At 47.5% G+C, this 22,582-nt stretch overlaps 1 protein-coding gene across 1 annotated transcript; it reads left to right on the plus strand.

The window, feature by feature from the left end:
* The first annotated feature begins 1,306 nt into the window (after positions 1 to 1,306).
* On the plus strand, positions 1,307 to 22,582 carry EIF3L (eukaryotic translation initiation factor 3 subunit L). The gene is made up of 13 exons (XM_084809770.1): positions 1,307 to 1,412; positions 1,875 to 1,923; positions 2,928 to 3,138; positions 4,273 to 4,352; positions 5,876 to 5,937; positions 6,125 to 6,194; positions 7,321 to 7,394; positions 8,303 to 8,474; positions 9,989 to 10,143; positions 11,521 to 11,691; positions 19,355 to 19,852; positions 20,997 to 21,077; positions 22,361 to 22,582. The coding sequence occupies exons 1-13, from the start codon at positions 1,383 to 1,385 to the stop codon at positions 22,397 to 22,399; spliced, it is 1,692 nt and encodes a 563-aa protein (XP_084665896.1). The 5' UTR covers positions 1,307 to 1,382; the 3' UTR covers positions 22,400 to 22,582.

The following is a 22,582-nucleotide window of genomic DNA, read 5'->3' on the forward strand; positions in this document are numbered from 1 at the left end:
CGTCAGAACAGGGAGAGAGGTTCCAAAAGCAAGTGTGGGACACATGGCCTTTTTCGATCAGAATCCTCCACATGCAGGGCTGGAGTGGTGGAAGTACAGCCTACACAATATCTAATCTAATATGTAATATTCGATATCTGATATAATTTAATATATTATACGGACTGAAAAGGAAAGAAAGGTTCCTCCTGTGCAAGCACCGAGTCATTGCTGACCCCTAGAGGGACGCCGCTTTCACTGGCGTTTTCATGGCAGACTGTAGCGGGGTGGTTTGCCGTTGCCTTCCCCAGTCGTGACTACCTTTCCCCCCAGCAAGCTGGGTACTCATTTTACCGACCTCGGAAGGATGGAAGGCTGAGTCGACCTGAGCCGGCTACCTGGGACCCAGCTTCTGCTGGGATCGAACTCAGGTCGTGGGGAAAGTTTCGGTTGCAGTACTGCCGCCTTCCTAAGCCTGGATCCTTACGTGGCCCAAACAGTACCACCCACATATCCGAGGGAGTTATCTGCTGGGAGGGGGGAGGGGAAACTCCCGGTACAAAAACGTCTTTGGAAAAAAGCCGTAAGAGGAAGAGGAGATCGCCCAATGAGGACTGAGACTAATTATTTCCGTGTCACCTTTCAGTCTAAATAAGGACCCCAAGGTGACAATAAATGCAATATTATTTCCATCTACAGACGTTTTGTCATACATGTAATAAACATGATCGTTAAAAACATGGTCACACTGACAGAAAAAAACGTAATTCCTGTCTAGGGACTTTTGTAGTTCTTGGTGGTAGAGAAAATGGTTATTTCAAGGTACTGCAGCGAAAGGGAGCGTTTAGGCTTTGTTAGGCATTTCCACCATGCTTGTCCCGCACATGGATTCTACTGAGTGTAGTTGGGAACCGAAAGCTTTACAGGAGAACCACTTGGATTAGCCCTTGATTGCACTCAACCAAAGAAGGGCCAGTTTCCTACGCGACAACACACCCACCCGGAAGTCGAGAAACAAAAGATTGACATTGTAGCAGCCAATTATGACCCAATCACTTCTACACCTCTCTCCCGTATGGTTGCCCTGAATGAGTGATGCGAGCGCAACTTCCGCCAAGATTTGGAACCGACGGACCAGATGCCAAGCGCGTATTCTCAATCACAGTCTCCAGCCTGGCTCTGCCATTTCCCGCCACAATAATCCGCGGCAACCCTCGCCCGAAATAATCTCCTTTACCTCCTCCGCTCCGCCAATACCCGGAGCACTTTTCCTGTTGGCTTCCGGTCCTTGCCGGAAGTAACGCCGAGTTGCTGGCCGGAGCTCTTTCTCTGCCGCAACGCTCCCGTCCCATTCGGCTGCTTGACGGTGTGCGTTCCCTTTTCCTGCTGTTCAAAGCCCCGCCATGTCTTACCCGACGGAGGATTACGATGAGGTACTGGCCTCGCCTGTTCATTGGTCGGGGTCTTGGTCGGGGAATGGGAATCAGAACTCGCTTGGTTGGCCTTGGGGCTTGAAAGAGACGGGCGTGGGCCCAGCCCTGCCAGGGAAGGAGGGGTTCTGCTATAGGGCAGCCGCCCCCAACCTATTCCCCTCAAGATGTCTTGGTCTCCAACTGCCCTCAGCCACAGGCATCACGGCCAATGGTGAGGAGTGCTTGGAGTTGTCCAAAACATCCGGAGGGCACTAGGTTGGGGAAGGGTGCTCTGGGGTGTTGGCTGGGCGGCAAAGAACCCCCTCCGCCCTTAAAGTGAGGCAATAATATGCTGCCCCATTCCTGGCTGCAAAGAGCAGCTTGTTTCCAGGTTGGGTGGGCGTTCACATCTGATGTGGGGGGAAAGTTAAGTATGTTATGGTGTCAAATACAGCTGTTTTTCTTGTTTTCTTCTGTTTTCAGGGCTCCTATGATCCGTATACTTATCCAGGAGATTATGATATGCACACAGGTGGGTACTTGCTTCCATTTTTTTGATGGTGCTACCTAGAGATGGGTTTCCTGTAGGAGTAGGATAGTGTACCAGGGGGTTCTTGTGGGATATACACACGCAAGTTGACAGATTTTCACCACAATCCTATGCATGTCTGCTTAGAAGTAAGTCCCATTGAGTTCAGTGGAACTTACTCTCAGGTAAGTATGTATAGGATTGCAGCCTTGATAAAGGATGGGGCTGCTGTGCAAGTACAACTTTTGCTTCAGAATTCTCCATGCATCTGGTGAAGTGGACTATAGTCCATGAAAGCTAATGCCAGAATAAATACATCCATCTTTAAGCTGCCACAAGACTTGCCATTTTTGTGGCAATAGGCTAATAGACTGTCCTCTGGAAAAAGTGGGAAAATATGTACTTTATGAAACTTTCTATATAGGCCACTAGTAAAAGAGCAAGCTTGGTTTTAAATTGAATTTGACAATTATCTTAGGAAGCTTAGACTAGATGCTTAACGAAGAGGGTTCTCCTTTGTAGATGCTTAGTGCTGTCTCCTTATATTTGTAGTAATTAATAGGAAGAAAATGGGAAAATGATTGGAGCTCAGATGGAAGAAAATCTTGGCTAAGCAAATCAACATTTAACTGTTCACCCTGTTTGCACTCTTGTAATGTATTGTAGGTGTCACCGTAACTTTGCTCTATATTTTGGCAGTGGGGAGGGGTTAACCTGACATATCTATTTATTTTACCAAATGTAATGCCTCAGGAACAAAAAGGTGTATTTTTATTTCTTGTTTTCTTGGATTAAAATAATCTTATTCTTCCTGGGCTCCAATAGTTATCCTAGTAACATGTATGAAGAGTTTTTCTAAACATGTAAAATAGGCATGAAGGGCAAAGAAAGAAGAGAAGTTGGATTCTAAGTTAAGGATCTTTTTGAGGGTTGGAACACAAACTGCTATCATTCTATGTCTTCCTATTCTGCTCTAATATCACTGTTACATTTGTAATGTCTCACAGGGGATCCAAAACAGGATCTAGCCTATGAACGACAGTATGAACAGCAAACCTATCAGGTGATTCCTGAGGTGATAAAAAACTTTATCCAGTACTTTCATAAGACTGTGTCTGATCTGATTGACCAGAAAGTGTATGAGCTGCAGGCCAGTCGTGTATCTAGTGATGTCATTGACCAGAAAGTGTATGAGATTCAAGACATCTATGAAAACAGGTATGGTTTCTCATGGAAGGGTGCGGGTTATCAGCATAATTATCTTGTGATAACATCCAATTGCTTGCATTAACACTTGAGAGAGAATGAAGAATTAATGGGACAGAGGCCCTGCAACATCTCACTTATTCCCAAATAGTGGGAAGGAGTTGAGGAATGTGTAGAACGCTGCCTTATGCTGTTACATTGGTCTACCTAGCCTAGGTGTACTTTCTGCTGACTAGCAACAGCAGAAATTTAAGGCAGAAGTTTTTCTGTGCAAGCGGAGATCCTCTAGATCAACTTTCCCCATCCTGGTGCCCCCCAGATGTTTTGGACTACAACTCCCAGGATTCCTGACTATTGGCCATACTGGTTAGGGCTGTCGGGATTTGAAGTCCAAAACAGCTGGAGAATGCCAGGTTGTGGAAGGCTGCTCTAGATGCTAGGGACTGACAGGACTTTCTGCATGCAGATTTATAGTCTCTTGTGAAGAAGGTTCTGTTTTCTCACCCCATTCTAAAGAGATGCCTTCAGTTCTCAGAGATAGATGTATGTGTAAATTAGGGATATTGGAGGAATCCAGTGTGGGGTGCAGCTTGAGAAGCTTTCGTTGGCTCAGCCCCCCCTCACCCCCCGCTCTCTGTTCCATCTTCCATCAGCTGACCCAGCTCGGTGTGCAACAAGTCTGGTTGTTGGAATTTCTGAACAATTTTTTTGCGTAAAGTTGTGCAAATTATGCAGATTTGTGGCTGTAATTTGAGCAAAATTCTATTTGCAAACATTATGGCTGAGAAAAATGCGTAAAATGTCCCCGGAACTTGAAGAACCTGCGCAGCTTGGCTCACGAAAGCAAGCCGAGTTGGGCACGCTGCAGAAGTCCCGCGATCCCAAACAGGTCTGGGTTTCCCAGCGATGATCATCCCTGGTGTAAATTAAAATCTTGCTGCCAACTTTGATCAATACACTGTATAGGAGGCATATGTCTTTCTCCCAGAAAATGAGTAATCCTTAGCTACATGGGCTTGATTAAAAAGTAGGAAGGCATGAGTTATAGTAGATATGGCTTAATCCCTATTGTTCTTGGTATATTTTGATCTCTCTGATATCGAAGACCAAGGCACTTGATTTTTTAAAAAAATACATGTGTTGCAGCTGGACCAAACTGACAGACAGGTTCTTTAAAAACACACCGTGGCCAGAGGCGGAGGCTATTGCACCACAGGTTGGAAATGGTAAATATTTTCTTTCTTTACCAGTTTGTTAGAGAAGGAAAATGTTCTTTGTGGCCTTTGTGTCACATTGGAACAGTTTATGTATTATCCTTTTTAAACCATTGGAGCCAGGACTTTTGGAATTTGGAAAGAAGAGATAAGAGGAGAACAAAATTGAGCTCTTTTAATTTCTAGTGGCTCCTTTTATCTAACAGGAAACGTCATGAAAGTGTGCAGTCTGCTCCGATGTTTAGTCTCTTCAATATTTATATAAGCTAAGAAGTTGCTGGTTTTTAGTATGGAGCCTTTTCATTTCACTTATGGCAGCAGCACACTTTTGTATTGAAAGTGGTTCAGAGCAAGTGGACCCCATGAGGAACTGTGGCGGGAAGAAAGATGGAATGCAAAAGGGGTTAGAAAAGTCTTTTGTCCTTGCACTGTTGCTTCCTACTCTACCCTTCTGTCTACCTGTCCCCATTTACCCCCTCTGCCTTCCTCTTTCTGCTGCTCAACTGAACCCTTGGTGACAACTTCGGAAGTTGAAGCTGAATGAGGATGCTCAGTTGACCTCTGTCGCCAACTAATCATCGCCAACCTTGAGCTAGGCTAAAGGAAAGCAAGTGGCAGCCACCCAAGCCACTTGAACTTGTTTACAAATAGGTGGCTGGAGGAGGAGGTGGGGAAGAGACGAAAGGCTTCTGCTTTACATGGTCTAGATTCTTATGGCTACTGCACTATGGATTTCTTGATTCTGTTTGGCCTGTAAAGGAACTTTTTAGATTATAGCAATATCCATTATTCACAGCTTTCTTTGTGTGTTTCTAGGCCCAAAGAATAATGCTTTTAGCGTACCGTCATTTTGAGAGGAACACTTCCCCTCTTTTTTAGTATGGGGATCATCTAGCACAGGGCTGGCCAACATGTGACCCTCTATGGAATTTCATGCAGGCCTTGCCCTAATTTCAGAAGCCCTCTGAAAGTGATCAGTCTGCACCTCCAGCAAGAGTGATCTGTCCCTCCCTCAGCAGGCCACTGGGCAGGAAAGAAGAATGGGCGGGGGGGTGGGGGAGAAAGGTACAGAGAAAAGGGGTGGTCCTGCCTATTGCTGGCATGCAGACCCTGACAGATTACCCCCAAGTGAATGCGGCTCTCAAAAGCAACAAAAAGAGGTTCCCAACGCTGGTCTAACATATACAATCAAACCAGCCATGGCATCAGCATGGCTGCTTAGTTTGTGAACGTATACTTCCATACGAATGTGCACTTAAAGAAGACTCCCCCAGAGAGAGAAGATGCCAACATTATTATTGTTCTGGCCCCACATAAATATAGTTTTATTTGCCTGAGTGTTATATTCATATGGTTTTACTGCATCTTTTCTGTCTAAACTGCTCTTTATTGGAAAGGGGCTTATTTGTTTTTAGGTGGGCTCTTGATCTTATGTTTAATTGTTCTAAATTACGCCACCCACCTTGAAAGGCTCATTATGTGGAAAGGCGAGATGTAAATATTTTAAAGAATATTTGTGTCTCCTTTCCTTGTAGATGCTGTGTTCCTGATTTTGTACAAGGAGCTCTATTACAGACACATCTATGCTAAAGTCAGTGTAAGTATCGGCTTTAGATTATCCCTGGTTGAAAGGAGATTTGTTTGTTCAGCTTCATCCTGGAACTCTGCCCTGCTCTTCATTACAGGTTATCTTTAAGTCAGGTGCCATTAAGTGCTTGAAGCCCAGGCAGTTGAACAGCTGAGCTAAACTTATTTACCATCCCACCTCTTTTTTATTATTACAGGGTGGTCCATCCTTGGAACAGAGGTTTGAGTCTTATTACAACTATTGCAATCTATTCAACTATATTCTCAGTGAGTTCCTGTGATCCAGTTACCTATGTGTAATCTAATTTTTTATTGTGAGGATATGTTTATATACTGGGAGTGAAGTCTAATCAATTCAGCAACTCAAAGTTACCTTGGCCATTCCCCAGCTGTGTCCTTGCCTCTTAGCACTGGAATACTTCTTATCTCCTGACATCCATTTGGCTTCTTCTGTTGGTGCATTTAAGTGCTTGATTTTTTTTTAAAAAAAGCTCACTACTTTCTCTGTAGCTGATTTTGTGCAATTACCATTTCCCACTACTACCCTTTCCCTTTCCATCCTGTATTACAGAGATTGTAAGCCTGAGGGCAGGGCCTTTTTTAGCACCTCATTTATGTAGGTGATGAATTTGCAAAGACAGACAACTTGACAGACAAATCACATTCAAAAGTGAGCAGTGGGGAAATTCAGGGAGACTTGGTGATGCTATAAAAATAGCCCTGTTGTCTGTCTTTGCAAATTCATTCAATTATTAGGTACTGCACTTTATTCCTTTTCCCTAGCCCAGGGGCGCACAACCTGCAGGCCATATGCAACCCCCAAAGTCTTCCTGTGACCCCCACAAGAGTGTTCTTCACCTCCATTTTATTTAGCACCCCAGTAGTCTCCAGTGTCTGCGTGAAGTGGTCTCTCTGCCCTGCATCTTCCACTGTCACCATCTTGTATCTCCCTGACCTACACTGAACTAGTGATAGCCTGAGCCCTGCAGATTTCTTGCTCTGGGATAGGGGGGCATTTGTGGGGGAAAGATGGAGCCTTACAGCCCCCTATTGAAGAAGCCTGCCCAAGCTGCCCACTGACCTTCAAGGTGCCTCATATGAGTGAATGGGCAACTTGCGATGCAGCTTTGTGATTGGTTAGAGAGTGCAAGAGATAGGAGGCTTAGAATGAGGAGATTTTTCAATAGTGGGGTGACCCACCCAGAGAGCCTTGGCTTTTGGGTGGTATAGTAATAAATAAATAAAACCCATTTTTTGTTAAAGCTAAACAACCCCTTGGGGCTGCAAAGGTTGTGCACCCCTGCCCAAGCCCCTTCCTTTTAAGGCAAGGGACACATGCACAGACATCTCTTCTCTCTGGCACTATTCATTTCTTGTGAATGTTCTTCTCTAGATGCAGATGGCCCAGCTCCTCTGGAACTGCCTAACCAATGGCTCTGGGATATCATTGATGAGTTTATTTATCAGGTATGGTAGCTGATGGCCAAGGCTATGCCTATCCCACATGCTTGTTTTTTTTTTTTAAGATTACAAGCCATAAGACCACCTTCCCTAACTTTGCACACTCCAGATGTGTTGGGATCGCAACTCCCGTAATTCCTAGTCAGTATGGCCAATGGTGCTCCCAACACATCTGGAGGGCACCGGTTAGAGAAGGCTGCCATAAGAGATAGAAACTTGCTATAATGATTAATTAGAGATCGTGGAGTCAGTATATGCAGAAGCCTCCAAAATCAATAGGGCTGGCTAGTGTCTTATGACATGCTTTTAGCTTGCTACTTGGCTCTTAATACTTCTCAGATATCCATGACTAAGACTGCAATCTATACACATGAGCGAGTTCCATGGAACTCAGCGGGGCTAACTTCTATGTATATATGTATAGAATTCTAGTGTAAATTGTATAGAACCGTATGTGGCTTGTATAAGTTATTCTGTATTCAGAATCTGGCTTTCTGTGACACAGAACGTGGATGTATGGAACAGAAAATGACTTGCCTTTCGCTAGTGGCTCAAGTTCCTATGCTATTGATGCCCCCTGGCCCCAATTCTTATAGCTGCTGTTTGACTTCTGGGTAACATAAATAAACTTCCGCAAGTTTTTTTTCTTGCACAAAGATCTTAATTTTTAAGATACCATTTTCTTTATTTGCCTAGCATGTGCAGACCATGCATTTATGCACATACGTTAATAAATTCCCTCCCCCCGCCATCCCAGTACAGGTAACTACTACTTAAGTATTCATTTGGGATGTTTATCTTGCCTTTGTTCACCAAGTATCCAAGATGGACAATTAATAAATGAAGGTGGACAGATAATAAATGAAATTACTGGCTGCATTTTCTCCCATACTTTCCTCTGTACCCCTTTACAGTTCCAGTCCTTCAGTCAGTACCGCTGCAAGACTGCCAAGAAGTCTGAGGAAGAGATTGATTTCTTGCGTTCAAACCCCAAGATCTGGAACGTCCACAGTGTGCTCAATGTGCTGCACTCCCTAGTGGACAAGTCCAACATCAATCGGCAGCTCGAGGTCTACACTAGCGGAGGTAAGGTGGCAAAGAAGTGGATCATCTTCTTCCCTGTATCCCAGCCTGACTGCAGACTTAAGGAGGCTGTAAGATGTTAATTGACTTGCACAGAGTGAGCCACGCATTTGTATATTCTACAAATAACATCATTGTTGTGATTGTATTCTTTGGATCTTTATTAGATCCCTCTCAGAATCCCAGGACTGAGAGCCTATGAGAGATACTTCACCTCTCAACAATTTGATAGGTATGGTTTAATCCACAAACCCGTTGAGCTAATTTTTCCCTGTTCCCCTTTGTTTACAAGGAGCTTAATAGTCTTAAATCTAATGCTTGGGCATAGTTGGCATGTAAATTGGTCTGGAAGAAACGGTGTGTTATGAATATATTGGTTGCATTCTCAAATCATGTAATATGGCTTATTTCCATCCCAATGCACTTAGAGTGCATTCTTCAGCATGTTTACTCAGAAGGAAGTTTTACTGAGTTCAATGTGACTTACTCCTAGGGATGGCAGAGAATTCCGCCACAGACTCCAATGAGGCCGGATTCCTGCGGCGAAACGGACTTACCTCCGCCACCTGGGGGAATCCACGGCAGCTGGATCCTACCAGCCGGCCGCTGCCGCCTATCTTCGGATGCAAATGGCGTCTGGCGTAGCAGACGCCATTTGCGTCCCTGCCTTTTGCTGTGATAGTAAATCTTTTTAAATCTACGTAAATCTTTATGTAGCCTATCATGGCAAAAGGCAGGGACGCAAATGGCGTCCACTATGCCGGATGCCATTTGCGTTTGCAGACCGGCCGCAGCCAGAAGTCCGGCTGCGGATGGGCCCAGCCGGCGGCTCTGCGGAATCGCCATGGAGCAGAGCCGGCCGGGGAGGATTCCGGGGGGAGGACCGGATTGCCTCCCCCCACCCCCCCGCAAACCCACGGGCGGACGAGAGTGAATACAATCCGTACACCCCTACTTACTCCCTATTAAGTGTGTTTAGGATTGTAGCTTTAGGCTGTAATTCTTTGCACACTCAAAAATAAGTCAAACTGTGAAACTATTGGATCTGCCTTCTGAGTAAACATAGATCAGGCTGTTAGTTCTCTAATATGCATACAAAAGGATAGGTTAACATGAAATCTTTCACTCTCTATGTGTACTAATAGGTGATGTAGTGATTGTTAGTTCAAAACCGGAGGTTGACAGTAATTTCAAATTGATTAATGTGGGTAACATGGTTGTTTGTCCAGATTGAGGAGCTGGTGCCTCTAATGCCTCAGGGGAACAAGTAATATCTTAAATCCTCTAGTAAATTCCTGTTCATGTTCTTTGAACTTTTGGGTTCTTGATCGAGCCCCTATTGACTTGGTTCTGTCCAATTCATTTGTTATCCAGCAACTGTTTTTATATGGGAAGTCTTAACTATGTTAGTCTGATCGTGACCCAAGGTGACATGTTGATGGTTGCACTTGCTCTCTTCCCCCATGTTCTGCTGTAGAATGCCCAGGGGCCCTTTCAAATTCCATTTTTCCCCCTAGGTGACCCTGAGAGTGTGGCTGGGGAGTATGGCCGCCATTCCCTCTACAAGATGTTGGGCTATTTCAGTCTTGTGGGTCTGCTGCGCCTCCATTCACTGCTGGGAGATTACTATCAAGCCATCAAGGTTCTGGAGAACATCGAGCTTAACAAGAAGGTAACAGAGCTGCCATAGTATTAAAAAAGAATGTCCCTTGTAAGGAAGGTTTGTCTGTGGTAGGGCATTTCTAATTTTCATTGTTGAGGAGTCCTCTGGTTTATGCATTTGATGAGGTCCAGATGTAGTTCTCTGCTGTTATGTGTATGAAATGTAGAATCTTTGTTCCCACTTTTAAGAGTTCTGCTTAGAGTCACAGTGGATATTGTGCAAGATCATTTGTCTTTAGTTGTATGTGGAGTTGGATGTATGACTAAAAACTTTGGATTCTTGAGAATTCCAGCTCATGTTTATGCTCTCAACATTGGAGACATGCATTTGAAAATATGCAAGGAGTTTTGTCAAAGGCTCCACTATTTTAGGAGACTATCTGCCTTGTCATTTTCTTTCATTTCCAGAGTTTGCATTCTGAAGTACCTGGGTGCTAATTCACTCATTATTGTGTGGGCTTCGCATCTTTCATGATGTGATGATATCTGCATCTTCACCAATACCATTCAGAGGGCCAAGAGCATGTTCCAGAGGGGACAGCCTACAAATATGACCTGTCCCTTCCTCAGAGCTGCCAGTCATCCTCATACACTACCTATCGCCTTCCAACCATTTATTTTCCCCCCACTGCCATGCTATTTGTTGCTTTAAAAAATTCTAAACCTTAAGAGTCTGGTTCCAAATGAAACATGTGGAATGTGTTGAGAGAATAAGCTGTGCCTAATTTCCATTTGGGTTGCACGTGTTGTGCCCAAAATGAACAGCCTGGTATGTCAGGATTGCTGTTGCTTGTCTTAACAGCTGTCTTAAGCTCTTGACATTCTTGTTAGGTGGGATATTTGGTTGATTGACAAAAACCCATAGTTGGATTGCATTATCCAAGTATGCTTAATTGTGCAATGTGGGGTCTTTAGAGCTATTAAGTGTGTGTGTGCTTGTATGTTGACAGGAAAAGTAGGCATACCTCTTCCCCCTTCTGTTGAAGGAGATGCTTTTTAAAAAAAAAGATAACCTACATTTTACATATGTTCAAGTTATGTTGTACTTATGTTCAATAATACATTTGTTAGGCTTTAAGGTACCATAAAGACTCTTTACTTTGTGTGAGGAGATCAGACTAACATAGCTGCCTCTCTGGAAACTGTTAAAATATAATAGTGTATAAAGCTGTAAGGCTGGTTAAAAAGATAACATGAAGGTGCTCCATTTCAAGGCTACCACAGAGAAATCTCTGTTTCTACCTGTCAGTGATCGTCCCTTTCTAATGGAAGAAACTTGGAGCTGGGCCCTTCCACCACATCCTTTGAAAGAAAGCTGTTCTCAGTAGTGACTGAAAAGGATTCTTTCCTGACTTCTCACTTACAGTCTTTTTCCTTCCCTTCTCAGAGTATGTATTCACGAGTGCCAGAATGCCAGGTCACTACCTATTACTATGTGGGCTTTGCATACCTCATGATGCGACGCTACCAAGATGCCATCCGTGTCTTTGCTAATATCCTCCTGTATATTCAGAGGACCAAGAGCATGTTCCAGAGAACAACCTACAAATACGAGATGGTAAGCTGCTCTGAAGCCATTGTGCTCCCATGTCACTTAGTGGACAGTTACAGTCAGGGCCAGAAATATTGGAACAAGGATAACTGTTTTGGCAGTTGGCCCCTGTCACCACCACATTGAAGTTGAAAGCAAACACACCCAGATCGGAGCGAAGTCAGGACTTTCAGGTGTAATTCAAGGGGTTTGACAAAAATGGGACACTAACCATTCAGGAAGGACAGCCAGTGGCATACACACACACCCATCATTGGTGGCTCATAAGTAATGGAATGAATGGCTGACAAGCAGCTGTGTGGCCAGGTGTGGCCTGTTTCCTGGGTACCCCATGACCAATCAAGCACATAAAAGGCCTGGAGATGGTTCTGAGTGTTACATTTGCATTTGGTAGCTGTTCACTGGAACCCCCAACATGAGGTCCAAAGAGGTGTCCATGCGAGTGAAGGAGGCCATCATTAGGCTGAGGAAACAAAATAAACCCATCAGAGTGATAGCAAAAACATTGGGAATGGCCAACACAACAGTTTGGAACATCCTGAAAAAGAAGGTTTTAACTGGCAAGCTCAGCAACAGCAAAAGGCCTGGAAGACCATGGAAGACAACTAAAGTAGATGACCGCAGAATTCTGCTCATAGTGAAGAGGAACCTTTTCACAACATCTAGCCAGGTCAAGAACGCTCTTGAGGAGGTAGGCATGTCATTGTCAACATCTACAGTCAAGAGACGGCTTTATGAACGTAAATACAGAGGCTTCACAACAAGGTGCAAACCACTGGTAATGCTCAAGAACAGACAGGCCAGATTAGCCTTCACCAGCAAACACCTAAAAAAGCCTGCCCAGTTCTGGAATAAGATTCTTTGGATTGATGAAACCAAGATTTACTTGTACCAGAATGATGAAGAGAAAAGTATGGAGTAGGAAAGGAACAGCTCATGATCCAAAGCATACCACATCATCTGTCAAACATGGTGGAGGCAGAGTTATGGCATGGGCATGTATGGCTGCCAATGGAACCAGGTCACTGGTGTTTATTGATGACCTGACTGCTGGTAAAAGCAGCAGGATGAATTCTGAAATGTATAGGGCTATACTTTCTGCTCAGATTCAGCCAAATGCTGCCAAACTGATAGGACGCCGCTTCATATTGCAGATGGATAATGACCCAAAACATACAGCAAAAGCCACCCAAGAGTTTCTGAAGGCAAAGAAGTAGGATGTTCTTCAATGGCCAAGTCAGTCACCTGATCTCAACCCAATAGAGCATGCTTTTCACTTACTGAAGACAAGACTGAAAGCAGAAAGACCCCCAAACGAGCAGCAGCTGAAGGCAGCTGCAGTAAAGGCCTGGCAAAGCATCTCGAGGGAGGAAACTCAGCATTTGGTCATGTCCATGGGTTCCAGACTTCAGGCAGTCATTGACTGCAAGGGATTTTCCTCCAGGTATTAAAGGCGATCCTTAAGTTTGAAATAATGTTGGTTTGTTCCATAACTTATGAGCCACCAACGATGGGTGTGTGTGTATGCCACTGGCTGTCCTTCCTGAATGGTTAGTGTCCCACTTTTGTCAAACCCCTTGAATTACAGCTGAAAGTCCTGACTTCGCTCCCATCTGGTTGTGTTTCCTTTCAGCTTCAAGTGTGGTGGTGTACAGAGGCCAACTGCCAAAACAGTTATCCTTGTTCCAATATTTCTGGCTCTGACTGTAGTTGTCTTTGCAAAATCATCTGTTCCGTACTCCTTTGCTGCTGGTGTTGGTTATTTCTTCCCAAACATACTTGCCCTACTTACAGCACAATGCTATGCACGTCTACTCAGAAGTAAGCCCCATTGTATTTAGCTAAACTTTCACCAAGGCAAGCTTGCGTAGGACTGCATCTTTATGTTTCTTCCACCCCCTAGTATTTGAACCAGATCGTTAAAAACTTGCAAACATTTTATAGTCAGTAAGTCTGGCCACAGACTTGCTCACTGTCCTGGCACCCGCATCGTCCACCAAACTCCAGCCAGGACCTGCAGGAGAAGCCACCACCACCACCACCGGGGAAGAGGCGTGTTTGCTGCCGCCGCTGGGCCTGCTGCTGCCGCCGCTGGGCCTGCTGCTGCCGCCGCTGGGCCTGCTGCTGCCGCCGCTGGGCCTGCTGCTGCCGCCGCTGGGCCTGCTGCTGCCGCCGCTGGGCCTGCTGCTGCCGCCGCTGGGCCTGCTGCTGCCGCCGCTGGGCCTGCTGCTGCCGCCGCTGGGCCTGCTGCTGCCGCCGCTGGGCCTGCTGCTGCCGCCGCTGGGCCTGCTGCTGCCGCCGCTGGGCCTGCTGCTGCCGCCGCTGGGCCTGCTGCTGCCGCCGCTGGGCCTGCTGCTGCCGCCGCTGGGCCTGCTGCTGCCGCCGCTGGGCCTGCTGCTGCCGCCGCTGGGCCTGCTGCTGCCGCCGCTGGGCCTGCTGCTGCCGCCGCTGCCACCACCACCAGGCCTTCCCTGTGGACTTCTGCCTGGCAGACCGCCAGGCCCTGCAGGACCAGGCCCCCAGGTACCGAGCCAGCTGTGCTGCTCCACCTGCCCCTCCCTGGAGGGGCTACATAAGCTGGCTGGCTGAGGTGGCCTGGGAGAGCCAGGGCCTGCAGGAGAAGCCACCACCACCACCACCAGGGAAGAGGCGTGCTTGCTGCTGCTGGGCCTGCTGCCGCCGCCGCTGGGCCTGCTGCCGCCGCCGCTGGGCCTGCTGCCGCCGCCGCTGGGCCTGCTGCCGCCGCCGCTGGGCCTGCTGCCGCCGCCGCTGGGCCTGCTGCCGCCGCCGCTGGGCCTGCTGCCGCCGCCGCTGGGCCTGCTGCCACCACCACGTCTTCCCTGTGGACTTCTGCCTGGCAGACCGCCAGTCCCTGCAGGACCAGGCCCCCAGGTACCGAGCCAGCTGCGCTGCTCCACCTGCCCCTCCCTGGAGGGGCTACATAAGCTGGCTGGCTGAGGTGGCCTGGGAGAGCCAGGGCCTGCAGGAGACGACACCACCACCACCGGGGAAGAGGCGTGCTTGCTGCTGCTGGGCCTGCTGCTGCTGCCACCACCACCACCACCACCAGGCCTTCCCTGTGGACTCCTGCCTGGCATTTTTAAGGGGATTTTAATTGTTTTGTTTGTTTGTTTTATTTTGTTGGGGGGGATTTTGTTGTGTTTTTAGGGGTGGGTAGCCTGCCTGATAGGCGGGAGCGAGGGGGCATGTTTATCTGATGGAGGCAGTGGGGGGAGTGTTGGGGGCCAGAACATACGAGGCTGGGCGGCAGGCGCTGGCGGAGCGCTAGGGGCAGGCCATGCCAGGTAAGGGGAACAAGGGAGAGATGTGTAGTATCTGTCCCCTGCTCCGGGCCTGTCCAGAGCCAAAGGATGGCTGGGGGAGGCATGACCCCATCTTCTGGCCTTCGTTTGCTGCTCTGCAATGCCAGGTCTGTTACCCAGAAAACCTCCCTCATCTATGACATGATCCTGGATGAGGGCGCAGACCTGGCATGTATTACTGAGACCTGGCTGGCCGAGGCTGCTGCTCCAACCCTTGCAGCCATGTGTCCAGCTGGATTTTCGTATGCACAGCAGCCGAGGGCTGGGGATCGGGGAGGGGGAGTGGCTGTTATCTACCAAGAGTCCTTGGTCTTCACCAGACCCCCTCTCCGGGAGACCAAGGTTGCTGAGTGCATGTACTGGAGGTTGGACGCGAAGGGCAGTCTGGGGATTCTGCTCGTGTACCGTCCACCCCGCTGCACGACTGACTCCCTGGCCGAGGTGCTTGAGGTGGTCTCTGATGTGCGTGTACAGTCCCCTAACTTACTGGTGTTGGGGGACTTCAGCGTACATTCGGAGGCCATCCTCACAGGAGCACCTCGGGACTTAATGGAGACCATGGCCTCCTGGGAGCTGCACCATATTCTAACTGGGCCCACCCATGTAGCCGGTCATGCACTAGGCCTTGTGTTTGTTTCTGGAGAAGCGGGGAGTGATCTGGAAGTCGGGGGTATATCCACCACCCCCTTGTCATTGTCAGATCACTATCTGGTGACGTTGGATTTCTCGATTCCACAAGCCCTCCGCAGGGGTGGAGGACCCATTAAAATGGTCCACCCCAGGCGTCTTATGGATCCAAATGGATTCCTGAACGCGCTTGGGGATTCTCTGGGGCATGCCAACGGCCACTCGGTCGAGACCCTGGTGGGTGGCTGGAATGCCGCAATTAGATCATTTAGGCATTAGATCAGGTGGCTCCGAAACGCCCTCTCCCCCTGAACAGGGCTCGGACTGCACCATGGTTCAATCCGCAGTTATGAGTTCTGAAACGGGAGGTGAGACGGCTAGAGCGCCGGTGGCGGAAGTCTAGCTCCAAAGACGATCAGACACGGGCTAGAGCTGTATCTTCAGCCTATCACGTGGCGGTGAAGGCAGCAAAAAAGGAATATTATGGTGCCTCCATCGCGTCTGCAGAGTGCTATCCCAGGAGGCTGTTCCAAGTGGTCCGGAGCCTGGTCGGTCCTGTGGCTCCGGAACCACTGGAGCATTCTAAGGCCTCCTGTGAGGCTTTGGCAAGGCACTTTGCAGATAAAATTGATCAGATTAGGTGTGTTACTCTGCACGCTGTGGATACAGTTAGTGAGCAAGAGGCGGCCTGTGGCAAACCGGTTTTGTGGGATTGGTTCCAGCTTCTTCCTCCTGATGAAGTGGACAAGGTGCTTTCATCTGTAAGGCCGACCACCTGCTTACTTGATCCTTGCCCATCTTGGCTCATTATGAGCTGCAGAGAGAGACTGGGTGAGGGGATCAAGGCGGTGGTGAACGCCTCCCTTGAGGAGGGAGTGATGCCATCAGCCCTCAAGGAGGCAGTGATAAGACCGCTCTTAAAGAAGCCCTCCTTGGATCCTCAAGTTCTGAACAACTTTCGCCCAGTCTCAAATCTGCCATTTTTGGGCAAGGTGATTGAGCGGGTGGTGGCGGTGCAGTTGAAGGCACACTTGGAAGAAACTGATTATCTAGACCCATTTCAGTCGGGCTTCAGGCCTGGGCATGGGACAGAAACGGCCTTGGTCGCCTTGGTGGATGATATGAGGAGGGCTCTGGATAGGGGTGAATGCTCCTTCCTTGTTCTCCTCGACCTCTCAGCGGCTTTTGATACCGTTGACCATGGTATCCTCCTGGACCGTCTGGAGGGGTTGGGCATTGGAGACACTGTATTGCGGTGGTTCCGGTCCTTCCTCTCCAGCAGGTACCAGAGGGTAGCACTGGGAGAGGAGGTTTTGGACCCGTGCCCACTTACTTGTGGGGTGCCACAGGGTTCCATCCTCTCCCGGATGCTATTTAACATCTATGTGAAGCCGCTGGGGGCTATCATCAGGAGGTTTGGGGTGCAGTGTCATCAATATGCGGATGACACGCAGCTCTACCTCTCATTCAAATCTTCACCAAGGTTGGCCGTAGAATCCCTGTCCAAATGTTTGGAGACGGTGAGTGGCTGGATGGGGAGGAATAAGCTGAAGCTGAACCCTGACAAGACCGAGGTACTTTTGGTGGGAGACAAGAGGAGGCTGGGGGATGTTGACCTGGTGTTGAATGGGGTACGGCTACCCTTGAAAGACCAGGTCCGCAGCCTGGGGGTCATTTTGGACTCCTAGCTGTCCACGGAGGCTCAGGTGTCAGCTGTGAGCCGGACAGCGCTGTATCAATTCCATCTGATACGGCGGCTGCGCCCCTTCCTTCCCGACCATCTGCTCCCATCGGTAGTACATGCCCTGGTCTCCTCTCGTTTAGACTACTGTAATGCGCTCTACGTGGGGTTACCCTTGAAGACGGTTCGGAAGCTGCAGCTGGTACAGAACGCGGTGGCTCGCCTGATTAAAGGCAGCCGCTGGCGAGATCACATCACTCCAGTGCTGAAGGAGTTGCACTGGTTACCAGTTGTTTTCCGGGCCAAATTCAAGGTGTTGGTTTTGACCTTTAAAACCCTATATGGTTCTGGCCCAGCCTATCTTAAGGAGCGCCTCCAGCAGCACCAGACAGGCCGCTTAACAAGATCAGCCTCGGATGGCCTTTTCTCTGTCCCATCAGCCAGGAAAGCTAGACTGGTGGGGACGAGGGAGAGGGCCTTTTCTGTGGTGGCCCCCACTCTGTGGCCCTCGGGAACTCAGCCATGCCCCCTCTTTAATGAGCTTCCGTCGTGCATTAAAAACGTGGTTGTTCAGGCAGGCATTTGGGGTGGGTTAGGGTATTTTAAAAAAAAAATTATGGTAGAATTTTATTGTTTTAAATTGTTTTATGGTGTGTTGTACATCGCCCAGAGTGGCTGGGTGACCAGCCAGATGGGCGATTAATAAATTTAATAATAATAATAATAATAATAATAATAACAACTCATCTAGAATGTAACTGATTAAATCTTTTAGGAACCAGTTTCTCCCTGGCTCCTCATTGTCTGCTCCAGATATGTCAGACTTCAGTCTTCACCTTCAAGGCTTTCTTTTGCTAATCTGACCTTGTCTCTTGTTACTTTGCAAACCCATACCCTCTGCTCTGCAATGATACTAGCTGTGATGCTGTGTGTGATTCCACCGTCTCCACTCCCACCTTTCACTCACTCGATGTTTTCAAAATGGGCTCCTACTTCTGCAACAGCTTCTTAGTTCTAATCTACTCAAAGCTTTGTCCTCTCTGTTAATGTGCTGAGTCTCCCCTCTGGAGCCTTAAAACCAATGTGTCAGTATTGGGTATCACAGATTATGCATCTTTTGGTGTACTTTTCCACTAAAGCATATTAACAATGTGCAACTGCCCTGGCATAAAACCCATTTCTTTACTTGCACTCTTGCTGCTTCATTCTTAACTCTGACTATTCCAGGCTCAGTGTTACAGGATCTGTTTCTTTTTAGGTTTGCTTTCAAAGTTCATTTCTCAAAAAACCTGAAGGCTTTTGCTGGGGACGGGGGGAATGGGGTGGTGAGGAGGGGAGGAATGGAGTTTGACAATAGGTGGGTGTACAGGGCTTTAAAGACCCACAGGTTGGCCAGAGGGAGCTTTCCTGAGACACTCCCCAACACACATTTCTGGGCTGCTCCCCAAGTGTATGGGTTAGTAACTTGTTTGTCTTTTTATAATGATGCATCATATTTGCTCGGCTTTATGTACTAATACTTTTTTGAAAGTGTTTCATGTACATTACTTTGGTAAGCTTTATAACAGCCCTGTAGGGGTAGTTCAGTAGTGTTATCCCCCATTCTACAGCTGTGGTGGAGGGAGTTCAGAGGCTTGATGATGGTGGCTTGCCTAAGGGAACCAAGAGGGTATGGTCCCAAGACATTCCTTAATGCCATTTCCAATATTATATTGAACTGGTTGCCACTCATAATTCTCAGTGCAAGGTCACGCAGACCATGCACCATAGAAATGCAGGGCTAAAGTGACTCTAGTATCTTGGTCCATGGAGTGTAATGGCCCTTGGCAGCTTTCATTTTAATACCAGAGGTTCAGGCTGTGTGCCACACTAGTCTTTGTCTGTCTCTGTCAAGGCTCCCTGTGAACCCATGGCAGAGGTGAGATTTGAATTGAGACTTCCTCCCCTGGGTCTTTTAGCCACTACACTGCATTAGTTCATATGTGCAAATCGAATATATAGGATTGAATGTTCCTAATGAGGTTTCTTTGTGTGGCAGATTAACAAACAAAATGAGCAGATGCATGCCCTTCTGGCCATTGCTCTCACCATGTACCCTATGCGCATAGATGAAAGCATTCATCTGCAGCTCCGGGAGAAGTATGGGGACAAAATGCTGCGTATGCAGAAGGGTGATCCCCAAGTGTATGAAGAGCTCTTCAGCTATTCCTGTCCCAAGTTCCTCTCGCCTGTGGTCCCCAACTATGATAATGTGCACCCCAACTACCACAAGGAGCCTTTCCTGCAGCAGCTGAAGGTCTTTGCCGATGAGGTCCAGCAGCAAGCCCAGCTTTCCACCATCCGCAGCTTCCTGAAGCTCTACACCACCATGCCTGTCGCCAAGCTGGCTGGCTTCTTGGACCTCACAGAGCAGGAGTTCCGCATCCAGTTGCTGGTCTTCAAACATAAGATGAAGAACCTGGTCTGGACGAGTGGCATCTCTGCCCTGGATGGGGAGTTCCAGTCAGCCTCTGAGGTGGACTTCTACATTGACAAGGTCAGTCTGTTACTGTCGGTCAGTTCGCTTCTCTCCATCCCTTTAGGACAGGGGTGTCGAACCTCTTGGAGCCCGAGAGCCGAATTTAATTTCAGAGACGCTCGGGGTGGGCACATTCCAGTAGTGGGCAGGGCCAAAGGCGCAAAGGGTGGGGCCAAAAATAACACCATAATTTAGTTTAAAGCACTTAACTGTCAGTAACTCAGCCTTAGGAGAGGCATTTCAATGTTTTAGAATGGGGTGAGTGAGGGGAAACGCACAAAAGCCGTGAAACCACCAAACAATCAGTGGTTGGGGATAAAAAGCAGGAATCACCTGGTGATGTGGGCAGGGGCCATGACCCTCTGGGGAACCCCAGAGGGCCACATTAGGATCTCTGGCTGGCTGGATGTGGCCCACAGGCCTGCAGGTCAACAACCCTGCTTTAGGCAAAGCTCATGCTGTCCAGGCTAGTCAGGTTACCTAGTTCCTAGAACGCCCGTCTCTAGGTAGCCACTGAGTCCCTGGTAGGAATGAACTCCCCATATATGGAGGACCTGGGCTGGAAACAAACTTTAGGGAAGGGCTGGAATGAGAGGCTTGCACAAGCATCACACGGCACACCTTTTTGGTTTGTAGTACCACCTACAACAGGAGGTGCATTTTCTTACCATGCCGTCATCTTCCTGTCTCAGAAAACTAGTAAAGGGACGAAGATACCAGCTCCTGTGATTCTGGCCCAAGAGAGTTTCATTCTCCCCCACCCAATTCAACTATCCTCACCAGCCTAATTCTCCCCAGCAATTCTTCTCCCACAAGTGCATCATATTTAATGGGGAATACATAATGATACACCATCATCAAACCCATTTCCATTATCCTCTGCTTGGCTGCAGTTACTTTGCAGATTGCTTACACGGAACCTGAGACTTCATTTTTTAAAAATAAGTTCCTAGGGAGATAGGTGAATACAAGGACGACGTCCTCTCTCAAGTAGGCAAGATATTAAAGCACAGTGGCTTATTAACTGGCAGACTTCTCATTTTTTTAGTTTTGAGGAAGACAGTCTGAAAAATAGCCCTATTCCTAGAGGGAACAGACAATACCCAGCAGTTCCCTGTTAGCAACCCTGGGCTTTTGTTTACTTTTGCCTGTCTTTTGGCAGGACATGATCCATATTGCAGACACAAAAGTTGCTCGCCGCTATGGGGATTTCTTCATCCGTCAGATCCATAAGTTCGAGGAGGTAAGCCAGTGGTTGAATAAGCAGGAGAAACCTACTGAAAAATATAGCAAATATATATATAGTTTCCAGAAACCTGGTGGTGTGAAGCATAGCATTGTTGCCCTTCTGCACCCTTTCAGCCAGGGTTTGGTGAGGGAGCATCTTTCCATGCAGGGGTGGGTGACATGTCAAGTGGGCATCAGTTGTTCTAAAGAGGTTTGTCATGAATGCCAGAAATGGAGGAATATATGGCATTGCTGCCATCTTTCTGTGAGAGGAGGGAGTTCTTGAAAGGCCACACACCCTACTTTGTCTCCTGCTGCTCACAAAGGGAAACCGTATGGCTGCTCCAGCTCTCCTGCAGAGGTCACTGCATCACCGGGAGTCCAACTGAGGGAATGAAAGCGCTGTGCGGGAGAATGGCCGTCATGTCTTCATGGACATTTATTTGTTTTAAAAATATTTATATGCCACTTCCCATATAAAACAGTACATCATTCTATAAGCAAAACAATATTAAGAGAAGCTAATGGTTGGGGAAAGCCTGGGTAAACAAGTAAGTTTTAATAATCATCAAATGCACATGATCATCAGTGCCTGATGCGTTTGAGTTGTGAATTGACAAGCAATACACATGGGATCGTGAGTGGAAGAATACCCTTCTAGGTACCCAATTACTAGCCTGCTGGCAGTGGCAGAGGCAGGTTGGGGAGCTGCATTTCTGCACAAGGTGTGGAGAAATGGGAGTTATCTTCCTTAAGAATAGAGTGGTCCATCCCTCCCTCACCAGCTTTTTTACTCTCCTCCATGCAATTCATGGTCACCTATGGCTACCAGGCTAGTGGAGGGGTGTGTGTGTGTGTACACCATTACTTTAAAATATAAGAATAAGGATACAGACAGTTACGCGTTTTGAATGCTTAGTGTATGAGGGAATATGGAAGAAACTGGGAATATTCCTTTATAGAATAAAGGATTTGGGGAATGCATGGGAGGGGGAGATGGTACAGTGATATTTAGATTTCTGTTAAGAGGGCTAAACACGTTTGAAATCTTTTGCAACTTGTACGATTGTACAAACTTCTACCTGCTGTTGAAAACTTTTCTGTGGTCTGATTTCAAATCTCTCTGCCTTGTAGTGTCTAAGTGGGTTAGATTTAATTTTCTTACTTAAATGCAGTCAGCATTCTAGTTGGGTGCTCGAATTCTTGATCGAGGAATGCATACTTGGGGCAGTGGCACTGAAGAGGGTGTGTGTGCATGTGTCCTGAATTTTCTTGTAATTAGTTGTCTGTCTCTTTCAGCTGAATCGTACTCTGAAGAAGATGGGCCAAAGGCCCTGAAAATCTCTTTGAAGCAGTTGTCAAGCTGCCTGGCTTTTTTGTGTTCAGAAGGCAAGGGTAGTGGGAGGGGAGATGAGCCAAGAATCCTGGAATTTTCTGTAGTGCTCTGCAGTTTTTTCTTGGATTGCAGATGGCTGAGCTCACACAAAGGACTAAGAAATCTAATTAAATGAGTCAAATCTC

Source organism: Heloderma suspectum, chromosome 7 (genome assembly GCF_057233095.1).
Source record: "Heloderma suspectum isolate Gila_16-S chromosome 7, 16-S_ref, whole genome shotgun sequence".
Lineage (NCBI taxonomy): Eukaryota > Metazoa > Chordata > Lepidosauria > Squamata > Helodermatidae > Heloderma > Heloderma suspectum.

Coding starts and splice junctions, on each gene's coding strand:
- EIF3L (XM_084809770.1), top strand. CDS start 1,383: ATGTCTTACCCGACGGAGGATTACGATGAG. Junction 5,938..6,124: donor ACATCTATGCTAAAGTCAGT/GTAAGTATCGGC, acceptor TTATTATTACAG/GGTGGTCCATCCTTGGAACA. Junction 21,078..22,360: donor AGATCCATAAGTTCGAGGAG/GTAAGCCAGTGG, acceptor TGTCTCTTTCAG/CTGAATCGTACTCTGAAGAA.